Here is a 20,799-nt window from a genome sequence, read left to right as displayed (position 1 = left end):
GTTGTCTTTTACTTTGAAACTTGAAAACTTATGAGATTAAAAATTCATAGGTCACTTGATAACACTTGGTCTCCAGCTATGTGTAGCTCTAGTTGAAAGGCTGTTTTGTATCTTTGCAAGAAATTTTCATTCCTCTCCTGTCCTACTTGACAATGACATTGTTCTCACTTGGAAAAAATGTTCTTTAAAATTTCTTAGTATCTGAAGAGGAATTTTAACTGCAAGGAAAACAAAAAGCCTTTTTAAGTTCGGTTTTTTTCAGGGTATTTGTGTTCCCTGGAACTTAATTAATTTTGATTAAGATAATACATAAATTAATCTTTTGGTGTCACTGATGCTAAAGATGTTCGAAGAGTATTAAATTGTTGCATTCTGCTTTGTTTATGCTACACATAAGTTGCACGTGTATCATTTTCACTCTATTACAATATTTTAGAGGTAGAAAGAAAATTAGTACATCACTGTGGGAGTATTTTGAGATTTAGTGGCTCTGTTACAAAATACGTGTCTTTCCTAGATAGGTCATTATAAACTGAGTGGAAATTTGTTTTCCTGCCATGAAATAAAAATAAATACAACAGGAGCAGAACTTGTTGATTGAGCAGAGCTGTTAATACCTTGAGAAATTGACACAGATTTTGCATTTATTAGCTGATGTGGCTGGTTAGTTCTATTATTCTTACAGGTATTTTGTGAGAGGTTGCAACAATTTGGTGGGGACGTAGCACTGTTGGCAGTCCTTTTTACTCTGGTGATGAACACGTTGAGTTAAAACCTCCCTGAATTTTTCTTTTTTTTTTTTTTTACTAATTAGGTATTTGGTACTTGAAAAACTGAAAAAAGAAGATGCTGATAGAATACATGTATTCAGTTCATTCTTCTATAAACGCCTTAATCAAAGAGAAAGAAGAAGTATTCATGAAACTTCAAACCTTTCGTAAGTCTGTTGATAAGTTAGTTTAACTAAGAGAAGTGAAGACTCATTGAGATACAGTGAAGAATACAAGAATAGATGCTTTACAGAGATAAAATCCTTATAGACAATATTACGATACCAAGAGAACTCTAGGAAGCATCCAGAGCTATAAGAAAAATAGAATATGACATTGAAATCTTAAGAAGCCGTTAAGGTGCAAATATCTGCAAAAGTAGTCTTTCATTTCAAATGAGAGCCACCATACAAATCGTGTGTTGGTTTCTTCTTGCAGAATACAACAAAAACGACATGGGCGAGTGAAAACATGGACACGGCATGTTGACATTTTTGAGAAAGATTTCATTTTTGTTCCCCTTAATGAAGCGTAAGTAAATATACCTTTTTAGCGCATTTGGTAAGGGCCTAAGTTTAATAATTCTAAAATTTAAAGTTATATTATAGTGTCAATTGGAGTTGAAAATTAAGAGAATAAACATCTTTTTCCAAGTGATAAAAACAAAATCATAATTTAAGACCTTTAAGTGCATTGTTGTAGTATAAGAAGTATCAGACAATATAAAGACTTAGTAAAAATGAACTTTGAGTACTTTTTCTAGGTTTTAACTGGTTCTCTGGAGTTCTTTCTTCTAAGCTATTGTCGTTGAAAAGAATTAGTTACGTTGCTAGTAATTCAACACATAGTAGTTTTCATTGTCTTTTTCATTTACTGATAAGGAACTAAAGCAATGTCTACCTTAGCAAGTAGTACAGCTCAGTAGGAGTAAATTTGCAGAACAAAACAGTTTATACTGAAGGTGTGATGTTCGCACCACGTGTGGGTTGGGGATTTTGCTTTGGACTAGCTTGGTCTCGTGGACTCATCCAGTAGTGATTAGAGCGTGGAAAGTGTACTCTTAATGTGCATCTTTCATCTGGAAATGATCCTGTTCACAGTTTTTGGAACTGTCCTTCACTGTGAACTGAAACTTGGTAAGTAGTGATAGGACATTCATCTGCAAAAGTGGTTTCTTGATACGTACAGTAAGAATATTGCAGAACAGAAAAAAAAACAAGAATCCAGGGAGATCATAGAATCATAGAATCTTCATGGTTGGAAAGGACCTTTGAGATCATCGAGTCCAACCAAACAACCTACAATCTCTGCCACTAGAGCATGCCCTGAAGTGCCACATCTAGACGTTTCTTAAATACCTCTAGGGATGGTGACTCAACCACCTCCCTGGGCAGGCTGTTCCAGTGCCTGACCACTCTTTCAGTAAAGTAATTCCTAATATCTAATCTAAACCTCCCCTGCCACAACTTCAGACCATTTCCTCTGGTCCTGTCATTATTCATCTGGGAGAAGAGGCCAACACCCCCCTCTCTACAACCTCCTTTCAGGTAGTTGTAGAAGAGGGCAGTGAGGTCTCCCCTCAGCCTCCTCTTCTCCAAGCTAAACATGCCCAGTTCTCTCAGCCTCTCCTCATATGACCTGGTCTCCAGACCCCTCACCAGCCTGGTAGCTCTCCTCTAGACACACTCCAGCACTTCAATGTCCTTCTTGTACAGAGGGACCCAGAACTGAACACAGTACTGGAGGCGAGGCCTCACCAGTGCTGAGTACAGAGACACAATCACTGCCCTACTCCTGCTGGCCACGCTATTCCTGATACAAGCCAGAATGCTGTTGGCCTTCTTGGCCACCTGGGCACACTGCTGGCTCATGTTAAGCTGGCCGTCCACCAGCACCCCCAGGTCCTTTTCTGCCGGGCAGCTTTCCAGCCACTCTGCCCCAAGCCTGTGGCGTTGCTTGGGGTTGTTGTGACCGAAATGCAGGACCCGGCACTTGGCCTTATTAAACCTCATACAGTTGGCCTTGGCCCATCGATCCAGCCTGTCCAGGTCCCTCCGTAGAGCCTTCCTACCCTCAAGCAGATCAACACTCCCACCTGGTTTGGTGTCGCCTGCAAACTTACTGAGGGTGCACTCAATCCCCTCATCCAGATCATTGATAAAGATATTAAACAAAATTGGCCCCAAAACTGAGCCCTGAGGGACACCACTGGTGACGGGCTGCCAAGAGGATTTCACCCCATTAATCACAACTCTCTGGGCACGGCCATCCAGCCAGTTTTTTACCCAGGGAAGAGTGCACTTGTCTATGCCATGATTCGCCAGCTTCTCCAGGAGAATGCTGTGGGGGATGGTGTCAAAGGCCTTACCAAAGTCCAGACAGACAATGTCCACAGCCTTTCCCGCATCCAGAAGGTGGGTCACATGGTCATAGATGAGTTAGTGTTGGTCTGACAGTGGGGCAGGGGGAGTGGGTTTGGTTTTTATTGTTGTCTTTTGACCTGCCTTCTGGCAAAGAAAGCATAAGTTAGATCTTCCATATTTCTCTTTTTTTAATTTATTGCTGTTAGGTGCTAGTATTTTTTTGGATGCACTTTGCTACTCTGTCTCCCCTCAAACATGTCACTTTGCCCCATCCCCTGAAACCCAACATTCAGTTTTGAGGAACAAAAAGCTGACTGTTTTGGGGGGAGATGCTAATATATTTAGGAAGGAATCAGTGACTGAGCAATGAAATACTCCCATTATGATGAGTAATTGATATCGGAGGACAGAGAGAAGGCTGGGGAGCTACTTGGGAAAGAACGGAAAAACTGTCAAGTATGAAGGCTTCTAGGCCTCTATCCTAGTAGTATCGCTGTCACTTGCTAAGTGTCTCCTTCTTGCTTATGTTGCCATGACACAGAAGAATAGCAGGTGTTACCGGGCTGCTCTACATCGGACTGCTCTTTTCATGTATTCTTATGTTTCAAAATGGGTCAAGAGCAGAGAACTGGAGTTGTCTTAACTCACTTTTTTTCAGTCAAAAATGTTTCGAGGTTTTGCTGGTTAATGCAAGTATCTCTCTTACATTGATTTGTAGCTCTTTATGTTGAATTGACGTGTAAATCCTGTTTGATTTTCATTGACCCTCACTACAGTACCACTTCAAGTACTACTTAGCTTCTCTGATGTAGAACAACAAAGTTCTATTTTTAGAACTAAACATACTGCTGAAAAAAAGAGGCACTAAGTATCAGTGTTGATTTTTTTTTTTTTCTTAATGGCAAAATACTAAATTGAAGGATTAGGAAGTACAATATAGATCCTGTTTGTGTAAGTTACAGCCTCAGGTAGCATTCTGTAGCTGTGTATATAATGTGTTATGAAATGTATAGCCCCTGGACTTTGTTTGTTGTTAGGACTGTGAACCCTTGCTTTCGTGCTAAATACAACATTTTTATATATTTGTGGTGCTGATTTGTATATTAGTTGGCTTCTTAATCTGCAGTGAGTCTTTCGGACATGCAAGCCTTACGATGAAGGCTGTGGGCTGGCACCTAATATCTGTATGAAGTTGCAGCTTTTTCAGAAATTCCCTTGTGTGATTTCTTTTGTGTTACGTAATTTCCCAATGCTCCTGTTCCTCACTTGCAAAATGAGGACTGTCACGCTTTGTGTTGACGAGAATGGAGAATTTTAGATGCTGTATGTTCAGCAGAATATGACTTCCAACTACTTGGTGTCTAATTGTCTAGAGGTTTTTTTTGTAATCAGGGCATTGCCTCATAACTTCGAGGGATTAGTGAAAACACTAGGAGCACACAGAATCTGTGGTGACGAGGGAGAGACAGCTAATGCCTGTGGTGTATAGAGTGCAAAGTACATGCCATTCTGTGTGGTTTTTGGAGAACCTGGTTTTCAGAATTTTTTCTGTCCAGCCTGTGCCTGGACATCTGTGTATGCAACCTAATATAGTGTAGTAAGGCTTTCATCACCCACTTCTCTTCCATCAGTTTGTTCTCTGTCTTCAGAGATTATGATCATAGAACGTGCATACAGCCTTGAGTTGTATAGATTCTCCCACTGTTTGCAACTTGACACATTGCAGCACTGCAGGTGTTTTTCAGGAATTTGCCACCGGGTTTGATGCTGGTAATTAGTCCTTGTGAACAGAACTTTTCTCTATGTGATACAATAGCGGATCAAAGGTATTGAAGAGTTTCTTTGGTTCTAGTGAAAGTTATGTATTCTTTACTATTTATAAAAGGTCTCAGACCTTAATCTGTGGCAAAATTAGTCTGGTTGAGAACCGGTCTCAGAGTTTCATTTGCTTCTTTGTGTCTTGAATTGAGTAGCATGTGAAACAAGTTATTCTAGGATTTGAGAAAACTTGAGAGCTTGTCTCACGTTGTAGGAATGCTGCTAATGGTTGTTCCTGATAACAGGTCTCCTGTGCTGCCTAGAGTGATGCTAGAGTGATGCTTTTATTTCTTTTTAGAAGATACTGGAACAGGTTGCCTAGGGAAGCCATGGATGCCCCATCCCTGGAAGTGTTCAAGGCCAGGCCGGATGGAGCTTTGAGCAGCCTGGTCTAGTGGGAGGTGTCCCTGCCTGTGGCAGGGGGGTTGGAACTGGATGATCTTTAAAGTCCCTTCCAACCTAAACCATTCTATGATTCTGGCATCGGTTTACAAGTACATTCTAGAAATTACTGGTTTGGAGTTGCTGGACTTCAGTATCTACTTCCAGAAAGCCTTTCCAGGCTCTCCCATAAACACTAGTATAGGGAATGTGGGCTTATTGTCTAACAAGTGTCAAACTGCAGTAACTGAGGTGGGCAGGATGAATCTAGGGGAGAGCTAAGTTCAGAACAATGTGTCTGATTTAACTATGACTGCATCAGCGTCCTTTGGCAGTACAGTCCTTTTTGTTCAAGTCTCCAATGGAAATAGGTTATTCTTTTAAAAGTTACAAGCTCTTTCCTTTTTAGATCGAGGTTAATTTGCTAGTCTATTTACATAATTGGTACATAAAGCCTATATTAATAGAGCGCACACAAATTCCAGGGTTTGGCAATACTTAATGTATTCATTTACTAGGTGTGGTGAATCATTCAAGACAAAATGCCTCCATACTTCACGTGCTGCTTTCAAAGGCCGCTTACTGTAACTGCCATAGAGTTTTGATGAAATTTAGGCTTCATAATTTTCTAATTAATTTTTTAGTATGTCGGTTAGACATGCATTTTTACCTACTGCTTTTTCTTTTTTATAAAACACATTGAAATGTGTCTTCACTTGCTTAGTATGTAGCTAGGTTCTGTTTTGTTATTTGCTGTAGGAAATCAGAGAACCTTCAGAAAATTTCTAAATCAGATCAGTCAATATCTACTTGCAATGTCTGAATCCCTGAATTTGCTGCTGCTCCATTTCTGGTTGAGTGGCAAGTCAGTAAAGTCCAAAGAGGCAAGGAGATAAGGAGGAAAATGGAGCTATTTTTGATCCTGAAAGGGTTAGAATGTCAGTTCTGTGAAGGGTGAGAAGGACAAGAGAGTCATGGTGATGGCATTACAAACACTCTTTTCTGCCCTTTTTTAATTCGCTGTTGACAAGGTTTCTTTAAAAACGTGAAGTGTCATATACAATTGGAAGATATATAGGAAGAAGAATACGGGCAATCCAGCTATACCATTAGATCTGACTACTTGTGTTGCTAGTGCTGAACTACTAGAAAACTTTATACAGCCATAAAACATGAATGCTACAATCTGTAGTTCATACAGTGATAAAGAAACTGTCAAAAAAGAAATAAGCTTTAATTCAAAGAAGGAAAAGAATGTATAAAGCATGAGCAAATTGAAATAAATATGTAGCCAGCACCCGTTTTCAACTAACTGCATACTATTAATGAATTTGTTGGTGACTACTTGCATGGAGTCACCTTTCCTTTAGAAAAGACTGTGAAGGCTTGAGTAAAACCTGCTCGGAAAAGTGAACAGCTGTTGCAATCTATCTTTGATAACTATGGGGGGGTAAGGTTTGGGGGGGGGGGGGGTTGTGTGTGTGTGTGCTCTCAGTGTTTAACTGTGAACATTAATGTAATTGCTAGTTTTTAATGTATTTTTTCCTTTGCAGTGCCCACTGGTTTTTGGCTGTCATCTGCTTTCCTGGTTTAGAAAAACCCAAATATGAACCAAATCCCCACTATCATGAAAGTGCTACAACACAGATAAAATCTTCCTCTTCAGATGGAGAGACCAACACACCATCTCCTTTGCCAAATGAATTAGATGCACAAAACTCACCTTCCAAGTCCACAGCAAAGAAGACGTTGACCAAAAAATATAATACAGCTTTAATTGACCCAAACACTGAAACAGAGGACAGTGAGTCTTCATGTTGTAGAAGAAGTCCTTGTAGGGGAAAAATTGCTTTTAAAAAACTAAATCAAATAGACAGTGATGTGGAAGAGCCTAACACTGTGGAATCAGCTTGCCATAAACTAGACCATAGGACTCCGGACAAAAATGGTATACAGGGTGAATTCACAACTGCTAGCCAATCTATGGGTATGTAATTTAAAAATATGCAATTTTAATGAAAAAAATTGGAGATTACTACTTTTGCAATTGTGTGTGGATGAAGTTTGGGTGCTTGCAATGTAAGTAATTTATAGCCATTGCATATAACATGTTTTTGTTGTGGTTGACATAACTCTTATAGCAAAGGGCTGGCGATAAAACACTGTTTTCCTAAATCAGATTAATTTTTTCAGTTGTATGAATTTTTTTCACACAATCGTTTTTTAGATATCACTTTGCATCACTTAAGACTGTAATTGTTAAGGAAAGAATAGTAGTTGACCACGGATCCTCAGAGTGTATGTGCATGGAGGAACTGAATTAAGATTGTGTGAGCAACCTTAATTCCAGTGTCTTCTAGCATTTGAGGTTTTGCTTCAACACCATTAAGTTATTTAATGTCCTGATAGAAGGTATGTAAAAAAAGTAAGAACAAAATAATTTAAAAAAAAATAAAAAAATCTCTCACATGACCTCCGTGTTACGTTCAGAGAAGCTTCACTGCTGTGGAGGCTGATTTCAGTGATCTGGAACAGCGTTTGTACCAAAGTGTACAAAGGAGCTGACATACTTTTAAAGGCATATGAAGGAATTAGGAAAAGATTGTTTTCTCAGCTCACTGCAAGATTTGCATCTCCTTGAGGCATAGACTACAAAACATCTGGTCATGCAAAAAACTTTTACTTTAGTCACAGATAGTATTCCTTCTGACTTAATTTACACAGTAAGTAATTGCATAGCTTATAGTACAAGATCTGAGAAGACTGTCAATCATGTGGTCTGATCTGTATACTGCAGGCCATTACAAGTTTAATATCTTCGTGGGTATAAACACTCTCCTACTTTTCTGATCTAAATTTATTCATTTGTGATAACATTGTCATTTCTAGAAGGTCTTGGGGAGGGGGCTGGGGGTGTGTGGAGATCTGCTTGCGTTTTAATTGATTTTTCATTTTATGTGTGATTGTTATTGTTTATGATATTGCTGCTGTATGATATGGTCTTGTGTCTCAGATGCTGCTACTGTTACTTGTCTGTAATTAGATGGAACACACTTCATGACATATATTTTTACTAGGATTACTTTTTTTTTTTTTTTTTTTTTGTGGCTGATGGTCATTCTGTTGCTGACGAAAACACTCTGAGTCTCTCCAGATGGGAGATGGGGATGTAGGCCTTGGCTTTTCTGCACACCCTTCAGCTCTTGCTCCAGAAGGGTGTAGGTCTTGACTATTGACTCTGCCACATCCATACGTATGTCCTGGATATCCTAGGGTCTCTCAAAAGGCAGCAGGTGCTTCTTTGATAGTATAGTTAATGAAACAAAGAGACCTCTTCTCATCCTAAAGCAGATACAGAGTAGCTCTGTTCAGTTGAGTAGCTCTCTGCTCTGATTATGGTCTCCACTTAACATTGCGAGATCCTAGGTGGGAGCGTAAACTTCGATGTCTTGATCTCAGACTAAATCCCGGTGTTGGACTTGTAAATCAGTAGGAGTTGATACCTAAGTAGCTTTGAAGAAATAATCCAAAATACGTATGTTTTTATTACTGAACTAATCCTCTTTTTATTGCTCAGTTCTTGTATGAGATGTGATTCTTCTTGATACCAATTTTTATTTGTTAGGAATCTCTCAGCAATAAGTCACATTACTATATGGCCTACTTCTTGTGCTAAGGTCTTTTCAAAGAGACTGAGTGAGGCTAATTCCCAAGTTTGTCCCTGTGGAACTCCACTAGTGACCTCTTTCTGAAGTGTTACTTCACATTCTCTGTTGAAGTATTCTCAAATCCAGGTCTTCTCTGTTTTTTCCATTAGCTAGTTCATTGCCCTATTTACTGTTCTTATAGAAATCTTAGTTTTCTTTAATAAGTAATACGTCCTCCAGTGACATCATAACCAACGCTTTTTTATTTTTGGGATTGCTTGGATATAGTATAGCCCTTTTATAGGATAAGCTTTCTTACAAAGATTTGAGGTTTTGCTGGCATGAGTTATTAATTTTTCACTTATTTCTACATAGTTTATTATTTTTCCCTCAAAATCTGTTCCGAAGTCTTGCATAGTAGTATAGTAAGACTAGGGAGCCTGTATCTGTCTGTATCTGCTTCTTTCACAGGTATAACTATAACATTCGTACATTCGGTATTCTTTATTTCTTCTGATGCTGTTTCCCAAGGGACTACATATGTAGAGGGGGTAGGGAGTGAATTTAGAGATACTCTTTTTATGTAGCAAACAGTGAAGCTTCACAAACTAAGCTGCTGCTCCCAGGAGAGCTGATCCTGCATTCTGCCCTCCTAGTAGTGTGTTCCCAAGCTGCCTTTTCCCTTTTACCAGCACAAGTCTTCATATAACTACACAGTGAATCTGATAAAGGAAACTATTCAAGTTAAAAAATCATAAGCTTGTGACTGACTTTCTCAGTCTGGTCCACTGTGTGGGGATGTATTTGGTGTCATGGAAAGAACCAGCTAGGGATGGGAATAAATGGTTATATTAGGGACCAAGTGGGACCGCTCCTTTTGGTAGCAATACCAATTTATACTGTGTATAGGCTTCATGGAACTACAGGGTAATTTCAGAGTGGATTTTAGTCTAGGCCTCTAGATGTTTGGTTTTTTTAGGCCTTTCACAGAATAAGGAACAGTTTCTGCTGTTACTTAGAAGTAACTTTTCACTTCTGTTCATATGCATGAATAAAATATGTCAGTTGTATCACGGTTATTGTAAGCAGTCCTCAGGAAATTGAGGTATTTAAAGTGAGTTTGGTGTTCAATGATGACGTAGTATTTGATGTTTAAATATACTACTGTCTGTGATTGATACAGATGGATTGCACAAAATCAGGCTAAACTATAGTGAAGACTCAGCTGATGGCAGTAAACTAAATGAAGATGAGCTTATAGATTTTTCTGAAGACCAAGATAACCAGGTAAAGAATTTAGCAGTTTTCTTTGTTAAATGCAAACTGTTGTGTTGTATTTTGAATGGGCAGCTTAAAAGCTGTATACACATTGTAAATGTGCATTGTCTAAAGCTAGTTATCTTTACAAGTGTCAAATACAAAACACTGGTTACCTACAAAAATATGCAAATTAGCTCATAGGAGAGGATTATACATTTATTCATTTAAGTGTTTAATATGGTACTGCTGTACTGATGCTGCATTTAATTTTGTGAGTCTCATTACACAATGATTTTAGTGGAAACTCTGAAAGTCAACACATTTCTATCTTTCATCTCCCCCACACCCATATTTATCTACCAGACCCAAGAACAAGTTACTTTTATTTCAGCTCCGTTTCCTGGACATAAGCAGACACGTTTATAAGTAGGTGCTACTCTGCTGTTTTGTTTCATTGGTGCTTCTCCTAATCAAATTTAAACAATGTGGATTTATAATCAAGTAGTGTTCTTGTTCAGATTGGAAGACATTTAGATTTTAGAGCTGTGGAAAGACTGATCACTAAAATGTCCTTTACTAACTCACTACTGGGTACGCAGGCATTATTACATAGCGCTGTTGCTTCTACAGTGTAAATTCAGTGTGAGACGCTAGGAGTTACACATTTACTCTTCCTAATTGGCCTTCCTGTTCATGTTCCAGGTGTATGACTCCAAGTTGTCCGAAATAAAGAATCAGAGGCTATCAAATATACAGTCTAGGAATTACCTATTTTTCACCTTTGAGTCCAGAACAAACAATTATTTTTCAAAGTCTGCAGCTATTTGTAATGGCTTCCAAATAGTATGTATATGTGTGCACACATATAAAAGCTGCAGTTCATGTTGAAACCTAACTATGCTTTTCATACAGACTCAACCCACCTCTCCTGTCATGCCACTTGCCCAAACGTTCTGTGATTCCCACTTGATGAAGTGCCTTTCTGACTATTTTGTAGCAGTTAGAGTTCCCTGAAGATGGAGAATGAGCAGTAGAGTGTTTCCATTCTGAAGGAGATGGCATGAAGGCAGGGAAGAAAGCACATGGCCAGCTGTGTTCCTTGAGGAAAAGATGCCAAATTTCCTGGTTGCAGTGTAGCTTAGAACTTAACTCAGGCTGAAGCTGTCACTGATGCCTTCTAGAATGCACAAAGCACGTATACAAATGGTAGGCCAAGTGCACCTTCACGTCTGCCAAAAATGGAGTTGAGGCTGCAACAGAAACAACTGTATTAGGAACTAGGCAGTAGTTTTTCATATGATAACATCTTCATGGCATAGCATGAGGATTTCAGTCATAGGATCCTGTGTGTTAGTGAAGTGTACGTAATACTCACCAAAAATTTCACAAATCATGCTGATACAGGGGTTCTCATTTTTGGAAAGCATCTGTTTCCCTATAATGCAATGGTCTGTGGTAGTAATAGTGAACTCAGTAGAAGAGTAATAAACCATGGATCATTGGGTTACTTTTAGATACAAGAACTTAGGGAAGTTTTATGAACAAAACCACCAGCATTCATAGCAATCAATATTGAAATGAAAGGATATTCCGAGGTTTGTGGAATGGCTGTTTTTATAAAACCCATGATATGTAATATCATGGTGATTTAATTTCCTTTGCCCTAAGAATTGAGTTGGTATATTCTGGAGCAAAGATCAAATTTTACTGCTGAATTCATTGCAGATTTTGTTTCATTTCATCTAGAAGATAATGTACATGAAGCCACCAAGCAAGTTTCTAGTAATCATTAGCAAGGGAAAAAGTATTGATAATTTGGATTATAACCAAATAATGGAGATGCACCTTTTTTAAGCCAGCAATGCTTTGAAAGTGTCAGTTGCAGGTTTTTTCTAGTTTCAGCAGTCATTAAATAAATAGCACCGTTCACTCTGTGTTGTTTCAGCATGGATTTGAGAAACCATGTGACTAAAAGTTAGTAATGCAAAATTTACAAACGCTGAATGGTCTCAGATTAAAGCTACCACTTCTTTATTAAATTTATGTTATTGGTCTCGAATAAAAATGGTAAGTATAGCAATAGTTTCTTTTGCATCTGTTTGAAAAACAATACTAGCTTTTAAACACCTTGTAAACATGTTGCCTCTGTAGGAAGACAGTAGTGATGATGGTGGCCTTGTGGATGATAACTGTAATTCAGAAATGGGACAATGGCACCTGAAGCCTACTATCTGCAAACAGTAAGTATTAAAACCATTAAAATGGAAATTCCATAAAAGTCTGAAATTTAAAAGACAGTAATTACGGGAAATGGTCATACATCAGTCTTCAAACACTTTAATGAGCATGTTATTAGTGTTTGAGAGAAAATTTTATACTTTGCAGTATCACCATCTTCAGTGAGCAGACAGCTTAATGAATAAACACTATGAGTTAAATAATAGCTTTTTGGGTTTCTGTTAAGCCTGTGTGCTGCTTCAGGCAATTGAAGATTGTTTCTTCAAATAAGGCTGGTCTTTGATATCTTGCACTTCGATTCCTACAAAAAGAAGCTGCAGAAGCATGTTTCAATGTCTCCTCCTCTATATAAAAAACTAAGGTCTTTAAATGAAAATAATAAATGAATACTAAAGAAAACCTTTGTCCCCACTCAAATTAGTACAGGAAAATGGGAGTAATTTTAACTGCTCCCATTTCTTATCTAAATGTGCTCTAGCTGTTTCTCTTTATTGTCTCTTTCTGTTCCTAGCATTATTCTTTTTTTCTCTCTCTGTTCTTAGCATTATTCTTTTTTCTCTAATGAGAATATTCCACAATACTAAATTCAGTTCGTTTTGGTTTTTTTTTTACCTGTTTTGGATTTTAAAACTCTTAAAATTTATTTTTTGATGTTTGAAACCCAGAAATAATTTATTAATAATCATTGACTGCAGTTGCTTGCATTTTGGTGTGACAGAAGTGCATGATTCCAAATCTAGAAATATTGTTACTAGAATTGCTATCTTCACAATTTTGTTTGCATTTTTTCACAATTTATTTATCCATTTTTATATTTCCTTCTTTGTGAATATAATGGTTACTAGAAAGGTAAAGATGCACAATATATTCTTACGGTGCAGGATAAAATTATAGATTTATACATGATAGGGAATGTGTATGAATTGCTCTTAATACATTTTGAGGAAGGGTTACATCTGTGTTATGACTTTTAGCATATTTAGGAGCTTCTGATTATAGCTTGGCTAAATTTATCCCATTCTGATGGTGGATTATCTGTACATAATACTTTCTACCAGACATTATTTCAATCCAAAAATGAAATTTCGTAAGATTGTGTACACTTAAGTATCAAAAGTCATTAAGGGCACTTAAATACTTTACTATTAGCATATTTTTAAATTACCTCTATATGAAAAAGAGTATTACCTTGAAAAGGTTTTCACTTCTTTCCCTCTTTTCCCCACCCCGAAAGTACTGGACTCTGCATTTTTAAAGCACATTACCTATATAAATAGTAACTTTCTTTTATCAAAAACTAAAACCAGTACAAATAAAAGCAAACATTATTCAAGTGACTATATGCTTATGCCTAAAAAATTGCATACATGTAAAAAAGTTTATAAATGCAAATAAACCTGTATATAAATGCATGCAGATATTTTGTCCGAATTTACTAGTTTGGAGTTTCTGTAAAGGACGCCTTGTCTGAATACATGCATGGTATTGTTAGCAAAGAGAAAGCAGAGCTTTGTGAAGAGTAGTCTGCATCCTATTTGATCCCTCAAAATGCATCTTGTGCCGAGATTCTGAACTCTGGTATGAGTTAGCTTTGTTGTATAAATCCAGCTGTTGCGTATAAGGTGTCTGATATGCATGTTATGTTAATAGCTACTGCAAAGGTAGTATCCTCTACGTCAAGTGATGGGATGTAAACATCTGTCATGTGCATGACTTCAAGCAGACTTGGTTCTCTAGAAATTGTTTATGGATACATTATTTTCTAGAGTCTATCAAATAGAATACGTGTGTGTTTTGTGGGTAACTGTCAGATTTCAGATTCATTGGTTGGGATCACTTCTTGAACATGTCGTCTTAGGGGCTGTGGACTGTCCCATCTGCCCTCCAGAAGGATGTATATGGGTTCTGTGCCTTACTTTCTAGTCTCTTGCCAGTGTCCCAGATACCTGTGCATCTAAAAGAGCATGAGACACCTGAGGCAGTTTCAGGCACCTGGATTTTGACTATAACACATGCTTTCAGTCTGACAGTACTATATTTTTCTAAGTGTATTCCGAAGTTCTCTGTACTTAGTGTATGGTTAAATCTAAAGATAACTTTCCATTCAGCTCTCCCAGTTTAGGGGATTACAGCAGCACTGGCAAAACTTCATAGTGTTGATCTAGTTCAGTTCAAGATCACCCCACAAATTATTTCATGGCGAGCCAGCTGTGTAACAATGTGTTTTCCAAACTGCTGGAAAATATTGTGTACTAAAAAATTGTATTCTCTCTTAGGCCCTGCATTTTGCTTATGGACTCACTGAGGGGCCCTTCCCGGTCAAATGTTGTGAAAACACTAAGGGAGTAAGTTTCATATCTGGGGGTTTGAGTTGTTGATTTTCTTTTATCTTCCCCCCCCCCCCCCCCTTCTCAAAATTATGCAAGAAAATGAAAGTTTGAATTTACGTGGTCTTTTATCATAGATATTTAGAGGTGGAATGGGAAGTCAGGAAAGGCAACAAAAGAAGCTTTTCCAAAGACGTCATGAAAGGTTCCAACCCAAAAGTGCCACAACAGAACAACTTCAGTGATTGTGGAGTGTACATACTGCAGTATGTGGAGAGCTTTTTTGAGGTATGTATACCTGTTCATGTAACCATTTTTTTTGGGTCTCCTACAGCAATCAAATATGACCTGTAACAATAATAAAAGGCTCTATAGTGTGTCTCTTACACCTATTTATTAGATTGTGCATTATAAACTAATTTATACATTAACATACAAAATAATTCTTTTTGGAAAATAAACTAGTTATCATTATTAGTTGCACACAGGTATCAGAAATCAGAAGCCATGGATTTTCTGAGAGAATGTTAACAAAATAGTCTTCCTTTGTGTTCTCATTGTGTATTCCCTTTAAAATTATCCGGTAAGAAACGGAGTTCAAATTCGAGTTCAAATTCTAAACTAAAGATGTGGTACAAAAAGCTTGTTCTTTTTTCCCTAAGAAATGTGACTCTGAAGAAATTCATTAATATGATACAGCTAGTTTTTTTTAACTTGCATTAAAACATGTAAGTGGAATCATTTACAGCTAAATGCCAAATCTTGATTCCATTGAAATAAGTTAAAATCTTCCTTAGTTTAACTGTCTTGTCTTCAAGTTACAGCTACTTTTACAAACTAGCGAAGGTGTATTAGCACCTTCAGGTCTGGGTTGGGAGGCGAAATGATGGTCAAAGTGAGATGTTGCCTGCATGGGCCACCAACTCTGTTTATGGTCCATGGTACTTGAGCGCTGTTCCTGAACTCTCCCGTAACGAACCTTTCCTGAGAAAACTGTTGGTTTATTCTCCTCGTTCATACTTTCTAGGAGAGCAGCAGGGCTTTAGCAGAGTGCATTCATGCAAATCAAAGCCAAAAGCTTTTGCTTTACCAGTGAGTCCTTGAGAGCTTAGAACCGTCGTCGTGCTTCTTGGTTTCTACACAAGGGATATGAGGAGCAACCAAATTTTAATAATCTTAGCCCCTTCCTTTTTGCAAATTAGTTGCTGTAGTTGCTGAATTATGTTAGTCGGAAATCCCTTGTCCTGCCTGGACTTGCAGTATGCGGCAGCTTTGTCTGCCAGGGAGCAGGGATGGCAGGTCGATGTGTCAGATAGCGAATCACAGGGTATTCTCACAAGTAACACTAGCGGGGAAGGCAAACAGGTGTACTACTTGCATGGCACTCGACTGGCTTGCAGTTATCGAAGTAATAGTTTTGGCTGCTAATGTATTTGAAAAATTGCACAGTCTCATATGTTTCAGCAGCTGTACGAACTAAATGGGGAGTGTGGGGGGAGGGCTGGTTCATTGGATGTTTGTGGGACTACTCAGGCACATCTTTTTCTTCTTTGTGGATTTATTTCAAATCCCTGCTTTTTAATAATAAGGGTTAAAATCATGATGTGTGTTTTCTAAACCCAAGACTCATTTGACAGGGTAGGTGGCGTAATAAGGATCATACCTGTCAGCTCTCGTAGTTTCTCAGCCCTCCCTCAACGCCGCGCCGGCCCAGCTTCGCCCCCGGGGGGGGAACAGCTCTGAGCGGCCAAAGGCGCCCCGGCCCTGCGGGCTCGGGCTCCGCCGCGCCGCCAGGGGCCGCCGTGGGGCCGCGCCGGGGGCAGGGGGCGGGCGGGATCCGGGCGGCCTCCGCCGCCCTGGGAGCACGGCTTCGGTGCCGAAATTGGTCGTGTCTTCTCGCAAAGCAAGAAGGAAGCTCCGAGGCAGCAGAATACCTGCGTAACTGGCTGCCGACCCATGGCCCTGCTTTTCTTCCCCAAACTGAACAACAAAACCAAAAAGCCCTACTTAAGGATGTGTTCAGGTTAATTTGAAATGTCTCTCTGTTGTTGGTAAGCACGCTAATTAGTTTTTTTGAAAAAAACCCACACCTTTGTCTGGCCTATTTTATAATTGAAACGATGGAAAACCTATTCAGTCTTTGCTCATGGTTTCCTGCATCTTTAGTGTCATCCTTCTGAAGTCCGCTTATTGCTGGTGTTAAGTAGCTTCATTGGCAAAGTCAGTTCAACACAGTTTTGGGGTTTTTTTTATTGCGGTGTTATCTACCTGATGCTCTGTTTGGATGTGGAGTCATGTAGCTAGTGCAGCATTAAGCACTGACATGTTCCTGTGCAGAATGTGACTGTTTTTTTCCCAAGTAGCCCTATTAGTGTTAGCTCAGTGGATGAATGTAGTTCACTCTTAAATAACCCTGTTAATGATGTAAACGAGAATACACAAAGGGAGGCATTTCTTTGGAGAGAAAACACTATTCCAAAACCTGTTGTTTGTTTAGGGTGAAATTGTTATACCAGTGTGACAGAAGTGGCGTAGTTGTCATCTCATAAGAATCATTCTCTTAATTCATTGGATGAATGACCTCTACCAAGAAAGCAGAATGTAAGCACACAAAGCGCTGGTGGTAGCCAGGGTTTTTTCACAGGCCCTGTTTTTTTAGGGTGCAATGTAAAACTGACTTTCTTAGGTGGTTGTGGTCCTAAAAGTATTTATAAGAACAGAAGTCTTTAGCAGCGGATTCCTAATCAGCTCTAGATTTTGATGCTAGTCATCCTTAAAAAATGTGCTATATCACTACAATAATTTTCTCTTTTAAAAAAAAAATTAGAGCAATTTTACACATTTATGCAGTCAAACGCTTTGTATAAAAGATGTAGCAAACTGAGTACATTATTAGGGCCCTTCTTCACAGAACTGTGATCTGGATGAATGGTACTCTGTAACATACTGAAGCTTGATTGATTCTACCTGAATCGTACATGTACAAACACACAAATTGCAGAAACTTTGTTCCATGCTGATGGAATGAGGTGAAGAAGCATGTACTTTTCCCCACTACAGTTCTCTCCAGCCTTTTAGGTTATAACTCCTGACTTTAATATCGAAATGACCTTTCTTTTCAGAATCCCATTCTGAGTTTTGAGCTACCAATGAACTTAACAGACTGGTTTCCACGCCCAAGAATGAAAACCAAAAGAGAAGAAATACGAAAAATAATCCTGAAGCTGCAGGAACAGCAGAACAAGGAAAAGAAGGGACAAAAGGACCTGAGTTCAATGGAAAGATCTTTGCAGGAAAAAACAGAACAACTTATCAACAGCAGCTCAGACTGAATGTTGTATCTGTTGCATGTTAGCTCCACAATCAAAACTGAAATATACATTTTTTTGTCTGCCCAGACTAAAGATTTGGCGTATTCTCTGCTCAAAGTTACTTGGGAATGTTTAATGCCTGTATAAATGTGTGTCATAAAATGATTTAATTCCCACAAAGATGTGTATTAAGTAAGCAAGTCTGTACATATGTTAATGAGGCCAACTTTTTCAGCATTTGTAATTACTTTTTTTCCACTTGTTAGGGAGCTTTTGTTATGTATTTCTGTTAATAGAACTTAAATAGCAACTTCTAAACATAAAGCAAATAAAGAAAATATTTATAGGATAAAATGGTTAACTTTTTCTTTTTCAGTAAAGTTGTAATGTTACAGGCTTAAGTAACACATAGGGAACGATTTGGTAGTGAGATAACTAATTCCTATTTTGACCCTATTTAGTTGCCCTTTACAAGATTATTCTGCTTGCGCTACAAGCAATAATATGGGTGTCTCGATGTACCATGGCCTCAGAGAGGGTGATTCCCATCCTCCCAGTATCTAAGTGTAGGCAGTGTAATAGTTAATAGGACTGCTTCAGATTTGGGGTTTTAAAAGATACGCATTGCAATTAAAATTCCACACTTGCTTTAGTGGGACGGGCTAGGAAACGGGGGAGAATGCTCTTTGACCAGAGATTACTATTCAAACAGTATTATAAAAGTGGTTTCAATGAAGTGATCTTGAGTGATACTATTAAATCATATTTTGTGGATCCCAATTGTTGTACAGGTGTATTTTGAGACTTTCTTCATTATAAAATTGTATTTTGGTAAGTGTACTTGGAATAGCAGATTGCCCACATTACATTTTCTATGTTACAACTCTGAATGTTACATTCATATGTGCTTTATCTAAGTAATGAACATTTAAAAAGAAAAAAAGTGTATGATTACTATTTTTTGTAATATCCACGCAAAAAAACCAAAATACCAGTGTTCATTGCTTGCTTGTTTGTTCTTGGCTTTAGGTAGCATCAGACTAATATTGGGATTTGTTTGGATATTTCCAGTGTATTTTGATTTTACAACAATCTAAAATGCCATCGTTGCTTAAACTGCAAACGTAGCCTTTTATCCTTGTTACAGAAAGGCTGTGGTATTCACATGAGGAAAGTAAGAGATGGTTCGTGCAAGGATATATATATCTCCAGTCTTCTACTGACATAGATGTCTTTGAAGGGAACCAGAAACTCTTCCCAGGAAGGAATCTGTCAGGGGAGAGAGGGACCTTCTATCCCTCCTTGCAGATAGTATTTTCTCTCATGATTTTTCTGCTGGGAATGTCATTTGTCATTCCCTTCTCCCAAAGAGAAGCAGCAGAGAATTCATTAGCTGAACTCTCCGTCCCCCAAGATCAATTTTTATACGCAAGATCAAGTCTAACCCAGTACTTCAGGTTCTCCATGAGTTTTCATTCTCACTAAACCTTGAAAACACGGCTGCTAATGACGTTACTGCCGGGGCGTTTCTGCAGAGACGACTGTCTCTGTGAAACCCTCTGTGTAAAAGGGGTTTCGCTCACCAAGGCAGAGCGAGTGCACATAGAGCAATACAACCGTGGGCTGCTAATCTTTTGCACAGATAACCCGTGGGATTTAGGGGACTTGGTCATTCCCTCTTCTCGCGTAGAAGAAGTGGGCCCCACGGAGAATACGTGAGCACCACGTATATACATCATATTAGAGATGACTCCTGCATAGGTTTTGTGTTGAAAGTACGTGGGGGGAAATCTTCTGGACTACAAGTTAAATATGTAATGTGCACACCTCCGAGTTGTTTCCTCCATCGAATTTATCCAGTATTCTTGCCATTGTTGGGGAAAATCTGTGATAAAATAGTTTCAGGCTGTTTCCTTGCAAGGTCTTGTGTATCTGGCTTCAGTGCAACTGACATACAGGAATAGTAAAATATACAAATGCAGGTAAATCAGTGATGGCTTGTAGAGAGGGAAGGAAAAGAATTTCTTGGAAATACAGAGAAGAGACAATTGCAAATAGAATGTATTTCTTCCCGGTTTTGTCTTTCCCAATGGTATGTTCTAATTATATGGAATATATCCAAATTTGATCAATATAATAGTTAGTTTTCCTTTTTCTAACATTTGTGATGCAGGTTCATAATTTGATGCTGTAGAACTATTTGGTTCTCTTGCTAGGAATGGCCTGGTGCTTCCTCCTTCTCCCTCCTCTTTCCTGTCCTCCCCTTCTTCCTCCCTCCCCTTTTCAAAGCTGTGAAGAAAGTGTTTGATTTATTATCATTTAATGTTAAAGGTCTTGAGATCTTCAGTCATATACAGCAAGCTAATATACATGTTAAATATAGGAAACTTATTTTTTTAATAAAATGTGATGTTAATAGAAAAAAACCCCACAGAATTAAGAATGAGTTATTTAAAACCTTACTGACTTGGTTTACAAAGCTCACTGCTGCATGTGCTTGTTAGGCATTAACGTGATGGTCAGCTATGCCACGGTGTTTTGCAATCTAACAAAGAATTTACCAGTGACTGTACTGAATCAGATTTATTCAGTGAAAGTTAGTGTGGTGGGGACTAGATATGTTTATTTAATAATTATATGGCCACACATACACTCTGAGGAAAGCATAACTGGTATATGCCTTT

The 20,799-nt window shown here is 38.4% G+C and overlaps 1 protein-coding gene across 3 annotated transcripts in view; it reads left to right on the top strand.

Annotated features, from left to right (window-relative positions):
- Positions 1 to 20,517, top strand: part of SENP6 (SUMO specific peptidase 6) — an 86,083-nt gene extending 65,566 nt beyond the window's left edge. For all 3 annotated transcript variants that reach the window (XM_054194105.1, XM_054194104.1, XM_054194102.1), the window contains 8 exons: positions 815 to 937; positions 1,209 to 1,301; positions 6,886 to 7,319; positions 10,163 to 10,266; positions 12,391 to 12,479; positions 14,754 to 14,822; positions 14,942 to 15,092; positions 17,927 to 20,517. In XM_054194105.1, the coding sequence (XP_054050080.1) occupies positions 815 to 937; positions 1,209 to 1,301; positions 6,886 to 7,319; positions 10,163 to 10,266; positions 12,391 to 12,479; positions 14,754 to 14,822; positions 14,942 to 15,092; positions 17,927 to 18,136 (1,273 nt within the window). In that variant the 3' untranslated portion in view covers positions 18,137 to 20,517. The remainder of the gene's footprint in view (positions 1 to 814; positions 938 to 1,208; positions 1,302 to 6,885; positions 7,320 to 10,162; positions 10,267 to 12,390; positions 12,480 to 14,753; positions 14,823 to 14,941; positions 15,093 to 17,926) is intronic.
- The last annotated feature ends 282 nt before the right edge of the window (positions 20,518 to 20,799 follow it).

Source organism: Rissa tridactyla, chromosome 3 (genome assembly GCF_028500815.1).
Source record: "Rissa tridactyla isolate bRisTri1 chromosome 3, bRisTri1.patW.cur.20221130, whole genome shotgun sequence".
In the NCBI taxonomy this organism is placed as follows: Eukaryota; Metazoa; Chordata; class Aves; order Charadriiformes; family Laridae; genus Rissa; species Rissa tridactyla.
The sequence above is the reverse complement of the archived record's forward strand: the minus strand, read 5'-3'. Positions and strand labels throughout refer to the sequence as shown.